Genomic DNA, 17817 nt, shown 5'->3' on the forward strand with positions numbered 1-17817 from the left:
TACATCCCACACCCCAGCTAGAGCCCGCCACAGAACCGAGCAGGGCTGAAACCACAGGGTTCTTCAAGGGTTCTTTAGTACGTTTATATTGTGTATATAGAGCCCTGGAACCATTTGGATGATTAAAAAGGGGGTTCCTTACCTAGTTAGCCTAGTTAGGTTAGGTTTGGGTTGGTGGAAACCCTCCCTGGATCTCTGGAGGCGAGAACAGGGAACACGTACCAAACAAACAAACAAACAAACACAAACACACAAACACACAGAACAGGTTCTGGAAGTAGAGTGAATGTCCTTTGACTCAGAAATAGTGGAACCTACTTTTGGTGCAATGTAGAACCACTTTGGAACCCCTATATGAAGAACACACTACATACAGTAAACCTGCTGTGATTGGTCAGGCGCAAAAATGGGTTCCACTACCAGTATAAGGTAGAGCCCTTTTTGTCTACGGCCTGTATTAGGCTTCTAGATAATAGCGTTCTAGATAGCACTGAGAAAAGCTTATTCACTTTCAATTGGCAGAATTTTGATGCTATCTAGAACCTTTTTAATAGGTTCTCATATACTGTATCAGTCAGAGGGGTTTTAAAATGTGGTACTATAATTAAGTACTGTAAGTATGTAATTACATTTAAATACCCTGAGCTCTCAGCTCTACAGGGGTGAACGACATAATCAGCTCTCCGTACTGTACACATTAAATATTCATGCTGCGCCAGTTTGCATTAGTGCTCTTCTTCACCACACACACACACACACACACACACACACTCACACTCACACTCACACACACACACACAGGCTGATGTTCTAGCCCAAACTGAATAAATTAGTGATGCTCATGCAGAGAGCATCTGTGTGTCTCTCAGCCTCCTGATCCACTGACCCCCGCCCTGTCCAAAAGTATGTGGACACCATCCCAGAATCAAGGGTATTAGCCAGGAGTTTGTCCCCCTTCACTGCAGTAACAGCCTCTACACTATTGGAAAGGCTTTAAACTAGATATTGGAACATTGCTGTGAGAAAGATAATAATAATAATATTAATAATAATAATAATGCACAGCTTAATACATGACTATTATAAATTATGTATTCTATCTTTAGCAGCAGTGTTTGGGTCAGTGCACTACTGGGTTGTGAGTGTGTGGGACAGTAAAGTTTCCCAAACACACTTAATGATGCTCTGTTTCTTTAATAAGGACTCGTTTATTTATCTCTCCCTGGAGCTTTGAGTTCCCATGAAGAGCAGCTCATCCACACACACACACATAAACACACAGCCTCTCTGGAGCTTTAACTGTGCATGTGTGTGTGCGTGTGTATGTGTCATTTAGCCGTAATTGCTGTGTAATTTTGCCGTTGGGAGAGGATTTTCTCACCCCAGTCAGAAAGCAGCTTTACTACACCTGCTGTAAATAATAATGATAATAATAATAATAATAATAATAACAGCATTATTAATAACAGTGATGATTAAAACAACAGCAGCGATTAAAACAGTGATAATAACCTCATCAATAACAACAACTGCAAGTCTTAGTCGGTCTGTAACGCTGGTCCTCATTAACACTGCACACATCAATACAGGCCCGTGTGTCCAGCCCTTTCATCTACACCACAGAAGAAGAGCATGCACTGTTACAGGCGGTGATGTGTGGTGGGGTAGATGTGACCGTAGCTGATGAGTGATGACGGGGCCTCTGGGAGGAGGTGGTCTCGCTCTCTGAGGAGTTTATTAATAGAGGCTGAATTATTGTTCTGCCTCTGTTCTCGTGTGCCTAAACACAACCGCCCTGAGCCTTCACAGCAGCACGCTGGACACAGACCAGCACAGGCCGACAACCACAACAACAACAACAACAACAAACAGTATATTCATATTCACATATTTGCTGATGCAATGTTGAATAATAAAATGGCCAGTGAGGAAGCATGAGGTGGGTGTTTCTAATAAAGTGGCCAGTGAGTGGAGGTGGGTGGTATACTGCTGTGTGTTCTGGTGAATCTGGCTCTGGGTTGTAAGTGTGATCGTGTCTCTCTCGCTCTCCGGCTGGATGTGTGAAGAAACGTCATGCTGCCGCTCACGCTAACCGGGTAGCACCTGTCTGCTGCCATGGCAACAGGGAGAAGGAAGGGAGTCTGTGTGTGTGTGTGTGTGTGTGTGTGTTTTGGGAAGGGGAGGAGGGGATGAGCAGGATTCTTGATTTGTGATCTAACGCCACTGTTTAAACACCCTTTAATAGAGCTATTCGCTCACTGTCCACCTCATTAGCATGGCTGCCAGGCTGGGTGCGGCCTACCGGCGGACGTTCAGCCTGGAGCAGCTCTGAGGGCAGAAACTGACCAGTGATGTCTTTAATAAACTGACCAGTAATGTCGTTTACAGACATGCTCATTTTTATTACCCTCCAATGCTAACCACACAAGCATGATCAGTTATATCCAATACTTGTTGTGTGAAACCAGCATCAGCCCAGTATAAACCAGTATATGCTGTGTATTGAACGCACTACACTTGACCAGGCGAGCGCAGGCTTTACCTCGTTGCTCAATAGCTGAGTTCGGTCAGTTTGTTAGTCACAGAGTTTCAAAACCTGCTCCAGCACTGAAGGCCACTTCACCTCAGCCAGTAAAGACCTTCCTGTTTATGATCTGAAAGATAACACGGTCAGCCGAACCCGGCCCAGCACCGCCGATAGCGCTGTGTAATTGGCAGGAGGCTAACAGCTGTGCAGCCTGTACTCCTGGGCAGCTGTTAGCCTGATGCTAGCCGCTGGTTTGGGCCGCGCTGGATAGAGAAGCTTCAGGGCCTGCTGCAGGACGGAGCTTCCGCTAACTTCAGTTATTCTGGTCCACAGCAGAACTTCCTCCACTGCGTGTAGCAGAGTGTGTGTGTGTGTGTGTGTGTGTTTGAAATCCCTCTCACCTCATTGTGTTTTTGTGTTCACTCATTTAAAAGCAAAGTGTTCAGCAGGAGGAAATTCATGAGGCCTTCTCTATCTCTATATCTGCTAAGTGTGTGTGTGTGTGTGTGTGTGTGTGTGTGTGTGTTGCACAACACTAAATGTGACACTAGTGTGGGAGTGAGTGGGTGGGTGTTTTAGCTGCAGAGTGATTAATAAACAGGAATAACACCTGTCATGATGAGGTCATTCAGCCCGTGTCCTGCAGCGCTGGTCTGCTGGGGGCAGAGGCTGAGTTTAGGTGCAATCATAGCAATATTTATCAACAATAACAAATAGGACAATGGAAAAAACCCAGAGAGAGAGAGAGAGAGAGAGAGAGAGAGAGTGTGTGTGTGTGTGTTACTGGATGCTCTGATGAGCAGCCGTCGTCACAACACTGGCAGATGGCTGCACAGCACCCGCAGGCCAAACCCATCACAATCACTGCTCAGTCACACACACACACACACACATACACACAGGCAGAATGCTCAGTAAGACTCCTGTCATGGCATACACACACACACACACACACACACACACACACACAGTAACTTTTCAAAAACACCAAGACAACCACTATGAACTGCATGGCAACCACCTGTGATACCACGGCATCCGCAAGCAACACTGTTGGAATAGTTCAGGAGCCGCCAGAGGTACCACAGCAACCACTTGGAATACTATAACATCAACTTAGGAACACCAAGGCAACTGCTTCGGCCAGCATGGCAACCACTTTGAACAGCATAGCAACCACCTGTGATATCACGGCATTTCTCTCTTTCACTGAAAGCATTGAAATAGTTTAATATTACAAATGTGTTTTGTCTGAAGTTCAGTAGTGAGCTACACACACACACACAAACACACACACACACACACACAAACACACACACACACACACACAAACACACACACACACACACACAAACACAAACACACACACACACAAACACACACACACACACAAACACACACAAACACAAACACACACACACACAAACAAACACACACACACACACACAAACACAAACACACACACACACACACAAACACACACACACACACACACACACAAACACAAACACACACACACACAAACACACACACACACACAAACACAAACACACACACACACAAACAAACACACACACACAAACACAAACACACACACACACACACAAACACACACACACACACACACACACACAGCGCAGAGGCCTCGTCAGTGTGAATGGTGTGATTCACTCTTTGCCAACTGAACTAGCGTCTGTGTGAATTAGCTCCTAGCGCTCGCAGCACTTTTGTGTCGTTGCCTTTAGCCGCGTTCGTCTCTTATTAACCTTTAGTCCAGTAAAGCTCAGACTTACGGTTCCGCTTTGACTGAGGAACCCTGGAACATGTTATGCTAGTACTCACAAAACAAACGCTAACATGTAGCTAATCTTCTTTTTAGCTGCTGCTAGTTTATCCTGTCAGTTTGTTTTGCTAGTCTGTGTGTGAATGCTAACATGTAGCAGCACAGACACACACACTTTACACTCCCTGGTAAAACTATCGGGTGTGTCTCTTGCAGTTGGGGGCCCTTTGTGTGTGTGTGTGTGTGTGTGTGTGTGTGTGTGTGTGTGTGTGTGTGTGTGTGTGTGTAAAGTTAGTGTTAGTAAAGCTAATGAGAGTGCTAAGCGCTAGCATCTTGTGTTATCATGACAGCATTGTGACCCAGGGTTGAGCGAAAGGTCTCGGCTGGACATTGTGTCTGAGCATAGAGCAACAATTGTATGTATGTGTGTGTGTGTGTGTGTGTGTGTGTGTGTGTGTGTGCAGCTGTGTTAGGCCTGGTGAGTCTGAAGTAGCCGTGCTGTGAATGAAGCCTCCTCTGTTCCCCCAGAGGCAGAATTCTACTCAGACTCCCAGAGAGCCAGTGATCTTCCCAGACACACTGCTCAACTTCAGGGTGACCCTGTATGTGTGAGCAGGCAGCATGTACCGCCTGCCACCAGCAGGGGGCCCGGCCAGCAAAGAACTCCAAGCCCCAGAATTCCCAGCGGTAATCAACGCTGACCAGACCCACCTGTGTGGCACAGTATAAATACACCCAGCCAAACACACTTCCCCGTCGCCCCTTTGTAGAGCGGTGAGCGGTAACCGTGGGGTTATGTTGTGAACAGAAAAGGGAAAAGCGTTTGAGTTGCTGTCTGTAGTTTGAGTGAACGTCACTCCTGGGTTTCCTTTGTTTGTTTTCCCGCCGTTTTCTGTGTTGCTTATGATCAGTGTTTATACTGCCACCCCTCACAGCGGTGGTGGCGCAGTGGAAATACACAGGGCTCCCATTCCCAGGGTTGGGGGTTCAAACCTAACAGTCACCAAGCACACACCATCAGTTTCATTTACTCATAATAAAACTGCCCTTGAGTCCAAACCCCACACCACACCGTAACAATGTGTATATATAGTAAAAAAGAGGACGCTGGGGACATTGTGGGCAGAACGTTGTGGCCTAGGGTGCTTGAAGTAGGCTGGGTTGGAGGGCAATGGGGGAGAGGGTGTCTATCTTTTAAGCTAGCGTGGCTTAGCCATGTTAGCGCTGTTATGCAACATGACAACAGAAGCACGGACACACACACACACACACAAGCAGCTATAGGCTTTTTACTGTGTAATTATTTATTTCAACAAGCTGTGTGTGTGTGTTTGTGTGTGTGTGTGTGTGTGTGTGTTGTAAGCGAACGCACCGGCGTGTGTCACAAACACACTCACACATAACAGGGCAGCAGATGGAGCGCTAGCTTTCAGCTCCACATTTCAAAATTTAGAAGCATCTCAGGTCGGGTTGTGTTAGCGCTGGATCTGCCCACCAGCTCCATTTTTAAAAAGGTGACAGAGCTTCTCATGAGGACTCTGGATCAGCCTGGTTCCGGTATACGCCCTGCAGAACCTCAGCGCTTTAATATTCGCCACTGCAGTAGAGACAGTTCCTCCAACAAAAGCTGGATCAACTTATTTATTGGTTTCTGAAGAAACAGTAAAAAAGCAGGTGTCCCAATACTTTTGTCCTATAGTGTATTGGGCTAATCGAGGTTCTGTGTGCAGACAGAAGATGCTGAACAGCTAACGCTAACTGTCATTAGCATTACCATTGTCTCGTCACACAGGGCGGTCTGGCCTCTCTTCACTGGCTGCTGTTTACTGGATGAGCTCATTTGTTTATCACAATCTGATGACTCCCTCTCCCAAGAGTGACCCTTCCACTAGCTGAAGAGCTGCTGAACTGCACTGCGCTTCTCCAGGCCCTGAGTACAGGAGCAGGGTCTGCAGAGGCAACGTGATGATCTGAAGGAGTGAGCTCGGCCCTGAGGCTCTAACACAGGTACTGCAGTAAGGTCCGACTAACCTACAGACCAAAAGCCTCCATCCTGGTGTTTAAACACTACAGGAGAAATGAGGTTAAATAGAGACAGAAGGAAACGTTCGGGCAGCTCTGCTAAAACCCCTGTCCTTAAATATGATTTTTTATTACTTTTCATTTTAAATATACATTTATTATCATAATTAAATTCAATTTTGTTCTGTACCATTTATTATAAATATATGTTATTTTATTGCATTGGGTTTTATTTTAATATGAATTTTTAATTAAGTTTTATTCTTTATTGTTTATATTGTTTGATATATTTTATTACAGAGAGACTCTATATAAATATAGTTTTAATTATTATTATTATTATTATTAATATTATGACACTAAACAAAATAAATAGTAATTGTGTCTAATTTATATTTATTTACCCTTAAAATCTTGAAAGCATGTCCTCTGAACAGGGCAGCAGTGACCCGCACTCCACACTGCAGGAGAGAAACGAAAGAGTGTGTCTGCAGGCCGGAGAGACCTTTCTCTGCAACACGGCATTACACCCAGCGACAAAGCCGTTACTTACACCATCCACTGTGAGCAAGGTGTGTGTGTGCGTGTGTGTGTGCGTGTGTGTGTGTGCGTGTGTGTTAGTGTGTGGGCTACAGTGGAGGCCTCGGCCACGGTGTGAAGATCCTGATGAAAGAGCACATGAAAACAATGGCTGTCTGCAGCTGGCGGGAAGTGAGAGCGAGGAGAAGGGGAAATGAAGCTGAGGGTGAGTTACATCCTCAGATACCAGCAGAGACGTGAGAAACACACACGGCTCTCTGCCTTCGCTCGAACGCCGCTCACGGAAAAGCGCAGAACAATCAACCCGAGGGGGGAGGACCGCGTACCGAGGCCATTCAGCTGCATCTCCCCTACAGTGTGATCGTCCATTAAGATCCTCAGAGTTAATACTTACACTACTGTTCACCCAGCTTAAAGCATTTACACCATATTTTACTGTTCACCCCGTTCACCCCCTTCACTCTGTTCACCCAGCTTAAAGCATTTACACCATATTTTACTGTTCACCCCGTTCACCCCCTTCACTCTGTTCACCCCCTTCACTCTGTTCACCCCGTTCACCCAGCTTAAAGCATTTACACCATATTTTACTGTTCACCCCGTTCACCCCCTTCACTCTGTTCACCCAGCTTAAAGCATTTACACCATATTTTACTGTTCACCCCTTCACCCCGTTTACTCTGTTCACCCAGCTTTAAGCATTTACACCATATTTTACTGTTCACCCCTTCACCCCGTTTACTCTGTTCACCCAGCTTAAAGCATTTACACCATATTTTACTGTTCACCCCTTCACCCCGTTCACTCTGTTCACCCAGCTTTAAGCATTTACACCATATTTTACTGTTCACCCCTTCACCCCGTTCACTCTGTTCACCCAGCTTTAAGCATTTACACCATATTTTACTGTTCACCCCTTCACCCCGTTCACTCTGTTCACCCAGCTTTAAGCATTTACACCATATTTTACTGTTCACCCCTTCACCCCGTTCACTCTGTTCACCCAGCTTTAAGCATTTACACCATATTTTACTGTTCACCCCTTCACCCCCTTCACTCTGTTCACCCTGTTCACCCCCTTCACTCTGTTCACCCTGAACACCCCCTTCACCCCCTTCACCCTGTTCACCCCCTTCACTCTGTTCACCCTGAACACCCCCTTCACTCTGTTCACCCCCTTCACTCTGTTCACCCTGTTCACCCCCTTCACTCTGTTCACCCCCTTCACTCTGTTCACCCTGTTCACCCCCTTCACTCTGTTCACCCTGAACACTCTGTTCACCCCGTTCACCCTGTTCCTCGTGTGTTTAGTGAATTATGGAAATTAAAAGCTAGTAACAGAAACTCTGTAGAGGCTCTGAATCGACACAGGCTCACAGAGTCACCCTGACTATGACAGGCCGCCGCACGCTGACTAGAGCTGCAGTGAACCGGCCAGGCAGTCGGAAGAAAACCCTGAGGCGGGTTGTTACTGTCCGGACCTGGATTTGGGCTCTTTTTGGGGTGAGTATCTGTCCCATAAGAAGGCGGGACACATGGGCAGTGCTGTAGCGTATAGCGGGCGCTGCACTGGGTCACATTACTGAATCATTACTGCTGACCAGCTCAGCATCAATCCACTTAACCCGGCAAGCAGCGCTAAATGGGCCTAGCCAGTGTTCTAGTTTAGCCCGACCGTAAAACCAGCGCTGGCCGGGCCCACAGGGCGCTCCTACCGCAGCTGTTAGCTAGGCTAACTCTTCCAGGGTTGCTGAGTACTGTTATGATCCGGTGTGGAGCTGAGGGGGACTCTTCCTCTCGAGCCCAGAGACTTCTTCCTGCCACTGTTGCCACTAGCTGCTCCAAAAGGCTCGGACCCGGGTCTCTGTAAAGCTGAATAGTAAACGTTGGATACCGATGCGACGACTTAGTGACGTAACGCTGAAGTAACAGGATGAAGAGGCGCTTCATCACTTCCTGTTCGTACAGAAGGGCTAGCATGTTAATATTTAGCTCTATTAATATTAGTATAGTCTCCACCTTACAGCGTCACGGTTTCTGTATTAGCTTAGAACGCTACAGTAATGATTAGCATGCTTTTGATTTGTTAGCATTTTTATAGTAAATGTTTTGATTAGCACGTCGTTGTGTTTTGATTAGCGCTGTACGCTACAATACTGACTAGAATGATTTCTCTTTCTGTCTCTTGGCAATTTTAAATGAAGCTGGTTGAAGTATAGAGCATATTTAGCATGGTTAGCATGACGCTAAAATGCTGGCGGTTGGACAGTAAATGCCCGGACCGGTCGTAATTTACTTCTCTAGCGTTTTCCCTCCCAAACACTGCAGGGTTTAAAGAAGAGAACATCTGATCAGTCCGATCATCTGGACCAGAGTTCCAGACCCGTCCCTCGACCCGCGGCAGCGCTCCAGCTCTCTCGGGGAGGCGGTGTTTTCAGACAAGCCTCGAACACTAAGCCCTGCGCTGGTTTTCTAGGTCAGTTGGTCGAGAGCAGGGTGCCAGCGCCGACGGCAGACCTCCTCATCCACTTACAGACGACGGCCTAAAGCCCACAAGCGTGTCAGTCGAACAGAACACACCCCGCCTGAGCAGGGGAACGCTCTACAAAGTGGGCTAATGCTCTTAGCATTTTATGTGCACTGCCCTCTAAATTCACCCAAACCAGGATAATAAAACCACACACACACGTTTTCAGATTTCTCTTCTTTTATTTGCATAAAAAAAGAAATTGTGCATTCCAAGGTTCGAACTCATACAAAAACTTTTGAAAATAAACATTTTTTAAAAACAAAAACAGACACTGCATGACTTTAAAGCGTTTGACACAAGTCGACCCAGGTCGAGCCCGAGATGTGAATGTGTAGGTCCCTGGACGTTGTCACTTAAACTCTTGGCCCCGCCCCCTCTCGCCCACTCAATGCGTCTGAGGCCAAAATCAAACTTCGCTCCCACACACTGCTGCTGCTTCCTCTTCCTCCTCTTCCTCCTCTTGCGCCGCATGAGCCATCGTCTGCCAGCTCTCGCAGTGGTGCACACATTTTCTTTTTTAAATATTTAATAAAACACAACATTTAAAAAAGGGAAGGAGGTTCGGGCACGCGGGGCTGTACAGTCGTGTTTTGTTTTCTTTTGTTTTTTCGTTCATGTTTCGTCCAATCAGAATGCAGCTTAGGTTTGTCGAATTGTTTGTTTTTGACGTTTCTCATTAGAAAGTTAAACAGCTAAAAGGTGAAAAAAGAAGGCCATGTGGAATGTACAGTGCATAGTGGAGTCTTGACGTGGGGCTTCATGAGGAGCCCGCCTGCTTCTCCTGTTCGATGGCTGAAAGGGAACAATAGGGGCCGTTAGTACTCTCAGGTCACTGGTGTGAATTTAGATTTCTGCACCTAGATCTACATGAGCCTTGTGTTAATATACATCTATATATATATATATATATCTATTTTAGTACACACTTATTGAATACGACATCTTCATGGTCTAGTACAGCCCTTCAGCACACACTCATTACTGCGGTAAAGAACTCGGCTCTTACTCTCTTTTGACGGCAAAGGATTCTTCTCCTGGGTCTCTGTCTTCTTCAGCTTGGTCTTGTCGAAGCTGGTGACTTCCTCCAGATTTGGTTTGTCAGACATGTTGGCGGTCGGTCTGAAACAAAAGAGAATGTGTGTTGAGCGCATTTCTGCACCCCACCGGAACCCCAAAAACAGGCCCATTTCCTCAAAGGCCGGCCCACGCCTCTGTACCCCTATTCTACAGCCGTCCCCAGCTGTACAAAGCAGGGAGGCCAGATTCAACAAAGGAACCAGGTTTTGTCGACACATCTGCACACATCTGCCAGCACAGCTGCACTGTCGCTCGCTGTGGCATTCGGTGACCTCCTCCTTATGAATGCCAGCTGAGCAGATTTCAGAAGAGGGCCACATCAACATCAGTTAAACCTGCTGCCGCCCGTCCGTCCGTCCCTCCAGCCCCCCATCCAGGCGCACCGCTGGACTGGACTCCCTGAACAAAGGGGCCTGACCGCCACTGTCTGAAGTGACCAGGGCTTCTGCAGCATCCCTTTACAGGCAGCAGTAATCTGCTCTGATCATCAGAATGATCAGCTTTAATGAACTTAATGAAGAGCTGAGAGGACAGACAGACAAGCTGCAGATCTACAGTAACTCGTATGTCCAGGCAGAAAAGAGCAGAACAGGAGGGAAATTGCACTCACCAGAGTTTGCACGGATACAACAGACGATGCAACCTTCTCCAGATCCAGCTGCACTGTGAGCGCGCTGCCCTCGGCGCGAGCTTATATACGCCCTGTATGCAAATGAGGAGCGTTGCGTCACACCCCTCCCGCTTTCGAAATATCTGCTCTTTTGAAAGCAGAGGAAAGATCTTCTACACCGAGACACCTCCAAAATTCATAACTGTGTTAAAATCTGCGCGAGCGCTTTTAAAACAGAGTGTGTTTTTAGCACAAAAGGATGCGACGTCATCAGCGCGCGGAGCCGAGTGGCCAACGCCCTCCGTGGAGCAGAGGCCGTGGAACAGTGGCACCTGGTGGCCGCAGCGGGCACTGCAGGCTGTGCTGTATACAGAGGCTAAATATTAATCAGCTCCCAGTGTTTAAACACACTGCCTACACTGCACTGATGTGTGTACTGTGCTGTTATTCCCTCCATAAGGGGTTTATTTTTATGTTGTTAAAGTTAACTTGCTATTATAGCAGAGCAGTTACACATTAATACACACTAATGGAGCCTTCCAGAACACCGCCGGGAGATGTGCTGACACTGGGCTTTTCATACAGCAATAAAATCATATTTGAGGCCTCCATTGTTTGTGGTAAGAGGGTGAATTTGAATTTAATGGTCAGAAGATCCGTGCTGATATAACCCGGAAATCCCAAATACAACGAGGGCCCAAACTAGAAGTCGTGGTTAAACCAGTGGCTGAGAGATTGGCCAGTTCTGACCGTGGTGGTTTAAAGATAGACAGCAACTTCTCTAATATATATTTATAATAATAATAATAATAATTAGTCAATATTTGTAATGTATCAATAATGATGTTCTTATGGTTAATGGCTCCGTTTAGGTCTATAAAGTACTGCATTTTATCCAGATGTGAAACAATAGAATAACACATATTTAGGTTCTAGCAGCTGAAAGAATTATGCAAGAATAATAACTTTACTGCATGATGATTGATTCCCAGGGCTGTTAGACTCACAACTTGACCTTCCAGGTGCAAATATCTTAATTATCAGGAAACGTAAAATGAGAAAACGGACCACATACACACACACTTAACTACACACACATGTTCATGTCAGGGAATACTATGTGCAATATCCCACCCCCATGTGCAATTAAGAGTCTTTTGCTGTAAATAATATTGTTTATTGCTCTTTAAATTCTTATTTATATTGTGTGTATATAGTGTAAATTATTTATTTATCTAAATTTTTGTAACTGAGTGTCCTGCTATCCCTTTCTGCTGTTACACTGTGAATTTCCCCACTGCGGGACTAATAAAGGACTATCTTATCTTATCTTAAAATGATTAAACATCTGCAGGATTCCTCTTCATCAGTCTGCAGTTCTCACACTCAAGCAAACGCAGATCTGTGCTCCTTTTCTGGACTTCAGAAGCTTTTCTGGAGTGACAGCCTCAGTGTGTGTGTGTGTGTGTGTGTGTGTGTGTGTGTGTGTGTGTGTTGACAGAAATCGGTTCATTCCTGCAGTGCTGAGGAGTGTGTGATTTTAACTGCAGCCAGATACAATCAAATACATTAAAACAGAAGACAGAGACAGCCTCTTTCCTCACACTGCTGCAGGAGCTTTATTCAGCTTCAGACTCAGAGAAACGAACAGCTTTACCATAAAGAAGCAAAACAGTCGGTTAAAGCAGAGTAAGCTGCCGGACCCAGTTCTTCAGTCCAGTCTAAAGATTCTCATCAGACTTTTCTAAAAGTAGAAGATTATTGAACTCATTTCTACTTACTGCAACTACAGAACAAATCACATGAATGAAAGTCTTCATAAATCAGAATCAGAAATATTCCATATTTAAGATTAGATTTAAAAGATTTCTGCCGTGTCGGAGGGAACTGTTCCCCGACCGATTTTACCGCTCTGCAGTCCAGTCCGTGTCGGCAGAGCTCGGCTCTGGGAATCTGCTGGAAGTTGTAACACAAACATCCTCCTGGAATGAAAGCGTGAAGCTATAAACAGATAAAACCTTGGTTCGGGCCGAGTCTGCAGAACCAGACTTCAGTCCTCCACCCTGCTTCTGCCGGTGAAGTATCTGGAGTAGATCTTGCTGTACATGTCGCTGTTCTCCACCCGGATGGCGTTCCGCAGACACTGCCAGAACCACGGTTCTGCAGCCGGCGCCCGGGGCCACTCGAGGACGCTTTGGCCGCACAGCCGACGCCGAAGCCGCAGGAAGTGGGAGCTCTGCAGGACGGGCTCCAGGAAGAGCAGCACGATCACGTCCTGGCTTTCCTCCAGCAGCCGCTGGTGGGCCAGGTACACCGCCATCCTGAAGGAGCCACTGTTGACGTAGCTCCGCGTGAGGACGAAGACGGTCTTGCGGCTCTGCTGGATGCTTTGGGTCATGCTGTCCAGCAAGGGGCTGCCCGGCACCCAGTCCCGCTCCTCCAGGCATACGGGAAGGTAGCGGTCCCCCTGCTCCTCCAGCTGCACTCGCAGATGGTTCAGGACCCAGTCGGACACTAGCGGGTCCTTGGTGTCGTAGGTCACGAAGGCGTCGTAGATGCTGTCCGTGGAACTCAGGTACTGGTATCCCTTCAGTTTGGCTTTTGTGTAGTAGAACAAGTACGAGACGTCCCAGTAGAACAAGTGCATCACGGTCGCGGTGAAGGCGGTGCACGAAGTGAGGAAGGTGGTGAAGAAGTAGATGAGGAAGGCTACCTGGTCATCAATGCAGTCCCTGATGTCGAAATGGATCACTGGTTTCCCCTTGATGGACTGAGGTACGCTGCAGGTCACAGAAGTGGCAAGTCTGGGGATCTTCACGTTGCCGTTGTCGATCCAAAGGATGAAGTCCATGATGTCGCACGTGCAGCGGAAAGGGTTGCCGTGGAGCCACAAGCTGCTCAGGTGGTTGTCTTGCTGGGACGGGAACGTGGTCTGGTTGATGATGGCCAGTCTGTTGTGGCTAAGGTCCAGCCGCTTCAGGTTCACGGCGCCGATGAGAAACCCGCTGGTCAGCTGAGTGATTCTGTTGTGGCTCAGGTCAAGGTAGCGCAGGTACGGGATGTTCTCGCTGATGTTTTTGGAGACGTTTCCCAGGCTGTTGTAGCTGAGAATGAGCTCCTCCAGCTGCGTGAACCTTTTCAGCAAAACCCAGTCCAAATTTGTCAGGCCGTTGTGCGCCAATCGGAACTTCTTGAGCTTCTGAGGCAAGTAGCCGTACACTCTGTTGGGGATCTTGGTGAGGTAGTTGTAGGAGATGTCGAGATACGTCAGGTTTTTCAGGTTCTTGAACAGCTTGTCGTACGTTTTGTCTTTATCTCGCCATAACTTGCCCAGGTCGTTGTGCTGGAACTGGAGCTCGTTGAGAGAGTCGCTGTACATCTCCTTGGTCGTTAAGGTATAGATGCTATTAGAGCTCATATTTAGGACCCTGAGATTGGGCAACTTCTTTAAAAAGTACAAGTTATGGGTAACTCCAGGCACGGTGAAATAGTGGGGGTTGAAGCTGAGGTCTAGCACCTCCAGCTTCTCCAGCTCTTTGAAGGCATTGTCATAGGCCAGGTCGATTTTGTTGAAGGACAAGTCTAGATATTTCAGTTGGGGCAGTGACGTGAACTCGGTCCCGTTGGGGGCCGCAGCAAAGCCGTTCCTGGACAGATTGAGGCAGGACACATTCGCGTATCCTTCGAACTGCTCTGGGGAAATGAAGAAGAGGTTGTTCCGGCTCAGATCCAGCACCCGGCCGGCGTTGAAGCACTCGGGCTGGACGAGCCTGTTGGAGACCTCGAACATTTGATCCCTCTTGGAGCTGGAGCCTGACAGTGTAGGCAGGGTGAAAACTGGACCCAAACCGCTGCCCAAGCCCGTACCCTTGGAGGTACTGACGGGGTAGAGGCGGTTTTCTGAAAGATACAGCAGTTTCAGGTTCTGATTCTGGCTAAAGAGGTCTGATTTCGCATGTACTATGAAATTGATCCCCAGGTCCAACACGGACAGGTTCTGTAAGCCGTAAAGAGGACTCAGAGTGTCGCTGACGATTTCTTTGAAAACCAACCCTTGAATGTGCAGGGTTTTAAGAGAGGTCAGGTTTGCAAAAGCAGGTGCTAGGGTCATGGTTTTAGGATAAGCCTTCAGGGCGTAATTAAAGGACAGGTCAAGCTTCTTCAGGAGTGGCAGATTGGTCAGAAACTGTCCATTCTGAATGTCGTCAAACAAGTAGTTGAAGGAAAGGAAGAGCTCCTGAAGCTTTGGCATGTTACTGAACCAGCCTTTCTTTATGTAACGGATGGAGTTTCCAGCGAGGTGCAGTAACCTGAGGTCCTGTAGATGGTGGAACGCATGTTCATGAATCTCGATGGAACCGTTGCGACACGGGACGCAGGGGTACGGAGCATTATGGCAGCGTGGGCAGTTCCCTTCGATCTTGAGATTCAACAGGTTGGGCACTTCCTGGAAGTCATCCTCCCCGATATACGCTATGCTATTGGAGGCAAGTTCAAGTGTGTTCAAGGAGACAGGCAAACCTCGGGGAACACGCGTCAGGTTGTTGTGCGACAAGGTCAGGTGCTTTAACATGGAAAGGCTGGAAAAGCTTCCGTTTTTAATCTCAAAAACTTTATAACAAGAATTCCAGTAGTAGCAGTTCTTGGACAGGTAAAGTCGGGTCAGGCCTTTCAGGTGCAGGAAGCTGGTGGCGTTTATGGAGACGATCTTGTTCTCCACCAGACTCAGCTGTTTCAGGGCCTTTGGGAGTCTAGGTACGTGGGTCAGGCCGGCTCCGTTGATTTCTAGCTTGTTTAGCTGGGTCAGATTCACGAAGGCCCCTGCAGCGATGCTGACCCTGTGGTTGTTGTTCATCCAGTTGAGATTGAGCTGAGTTAGCTTTACCAGCTTTTCCAGTTTCTCCACCGTCAGGTTCTTGATTCTGTTCTCCGACAGGTCGAGGCTGGTGGTGTTACTGAAGACCTGGGGCACCTCTCTGAGCCCCCGGCTGCGGCAGTTAAAAACCACGATTCCAGTGGTGGTGTTTTCGTGCACGTCACACGGCTGTGTCCTCAGGTACCTCTCGTCCAGCGTGCAGGAAGCCGGACTCGGGCCGAGCAGAAACGCCACCATCGCCCAGCATGCCGGCGTAAGCCAGAGTGTAGGAGCATCCTGTGAGGGCATGCACAGAACAACAGCAGAGCTCAATACACAGTTCTCATTTTACAGATGATTAACTTCACCAAAGTGTCAAAAAAAAGTGACTGTTGACATCGGTGTGTCAAATGAGACCACGCTCTAAAAGTAAGGTTCCTGGAGTGAGGCCACAGAAGAGCCACTGTAGACCCGTGTTTATAGTCCAGAGCATTTTCATCAAGTGAAAGTTCTGTAGCCCTTTACGAGGTTCCTCATACTCACACAGCTCTATATTTAGGGAGCCAAAGTGGTTCTTCTGTGGCACTGGAAGAGCCCTTTGTAGGACCTTTACTTTTAGGAGAGCACATGCGAAAAGCCTCCCAAATCCCACTACTCCAGCTGTTCCCTGAAGACTGGTGCATTCTGAAGGCAGTCAAACCCGACGCTCCGTTATCTGCTGTCTATTAAAATAACACTTACTCACCATGTTAGCGATGCTCCATGTGTAGTTCCCCTTCTAGGATCCTCACAACTGAACGAGCGGTGCTGAGAGATTCACAGAGAGTTGCCTCTGAAAAAGGAAGTCTTGCTGCCCAGGGCAGTTTCACTGGGCTTATGGGTGCTGAGGTTTTTGCCACCTGGCGATTCACATGCTAATATAAGACGCCTGGTTTCTCGGCCACTTCTCATCATTTATCGGACATGACTACCCCTGAAGGATTTTCAGAGAGAGCTCATTGGTCAGACCCTGGTGAGATAGCGAGATACCACTGAAGCTATTGTTTTATTTTTGCACCTCTGAGTGTCAGCATATAAGGGGAAGTGCTGCTGACTCACTTCCCCTTTCTCTATCTTAGATGTCTCTGTCACATGAAAGGGTAAACTGATTTCGCCGTCTGAACTGTAGAGGAGGCTGGAGTTGAGAGGTTCGTTCCACTGGGCTGATGGAGCAGACCTAGCGACAGTCTGACAGTCTGAGGAGCAGAAGGTGGTTCAGTCCACTCTGAACGACGCAGGGTTGTTGGCTTCAGACTGCGAACAGTCCGGGGTGTTTCAGCTGTACTGTGGCACAGTTCTTCAGGGTATGGTTTCAGATCAGTTAATAGAAACAGAAACCAGCTAGCAATAAATAAATAAATAAATAAATAAATAAATAAATGTTGTTTACGTGCTAGAAAAGGGGAAATTATTGTAGTATAACAGTCATGACATTCTCCCAGTTTTTAGTTCATTAGTGATTAGTAATAAAAAGTACATTATTAAATATATACAGAACTGATCAGAGGCTTTAGTCTAACCCCGTCTCTCAGCAGTGAGAGGGTTCTACAGTAGAAGTTCCAGATCTGATCAGAACAGATAAAGCAGCTGAACATAAATCCAGTAAAAAGTAGAAACAAGAGCTTCTCATTCTGAAGAAAGAAAGTAGTGAGATCTTGTCGGTGAGCTAGTCTGAAGAACAGAGCTCGGTTACCCAGGGTTCTCCTGGACGCCCCCCAGTCCAGCCAGCACAGCGTGGAGGATGTGTTCAACTCCATCAGCAGCAGCAGCAGCAGCAGCTCACCTGATTTACCATCATTAAGCCCTGATTTACCATCAAACCAGGTGTTGATCT

General features: G+C 47.2%; 1 protein-coding gene across 2 annotated transcripts; it reads right to left on the bottom strand.

Annotated features, from left to right (window-relative positions):
- Positions 1 to 9561: 9561 nt before the first annotated feature.
- On the bottom strand, positions 9562 to 16788 carry LOC140561475 (thymosin beta-11). 2 transcript variants are annotated; one of them, XM_072686714.1, is made up of 7 exons: positions 16690 to 16788; positions 13152 to 16241; positions 12696 to 12697; positions 11430 to 11465; positions 10696 to 10707; positions 10409 to 10521; positions 9562 to 10194 (listed from the first exon to the last, which is right to left on the bottom strand). In XM_072686714.1, exons 1-7 carry the CDS (start codon positions 16690 to 16692, stop codon positions 10160 to 10162), a joined length of 3291 nt encoding a protein of 1096 aa, XP_072542815.1. In that variant the 5' UTR covers positions 16693 to 16788; the 3' UTR covers positions 9562 to 10159. The 2 variants fall into 2 exon arrangements, with proteins under 2 accessions (XP_072542815.1, XP_072542814.1); XM_072686713.1 differs by lacking the exons at positions 10696 to 10707; positions 11430 to 11465; positions 12696 to 12697; positions 13152 to 16241; positions 16690 to 16788 and adding an exon at positions 11090 to 11201.
- Positions 16789 to 17817: the final 1029 nt, after the last annotated feature.

The sequence above is a fragment of the Salminus brasiliensis genome, chromosome 8, assembly GCF_030463535.1.
Source record: "Salminus brasiliensis chromosome 8, fSalBra1.hap2, whole genome shotgun sequence".
Lineage (NCBI taxonomy): Eukaryota > Metazoa > Chordata > Actinopteri > Characiformes > Bryconidae > Salminus > Salminus brasiliensis.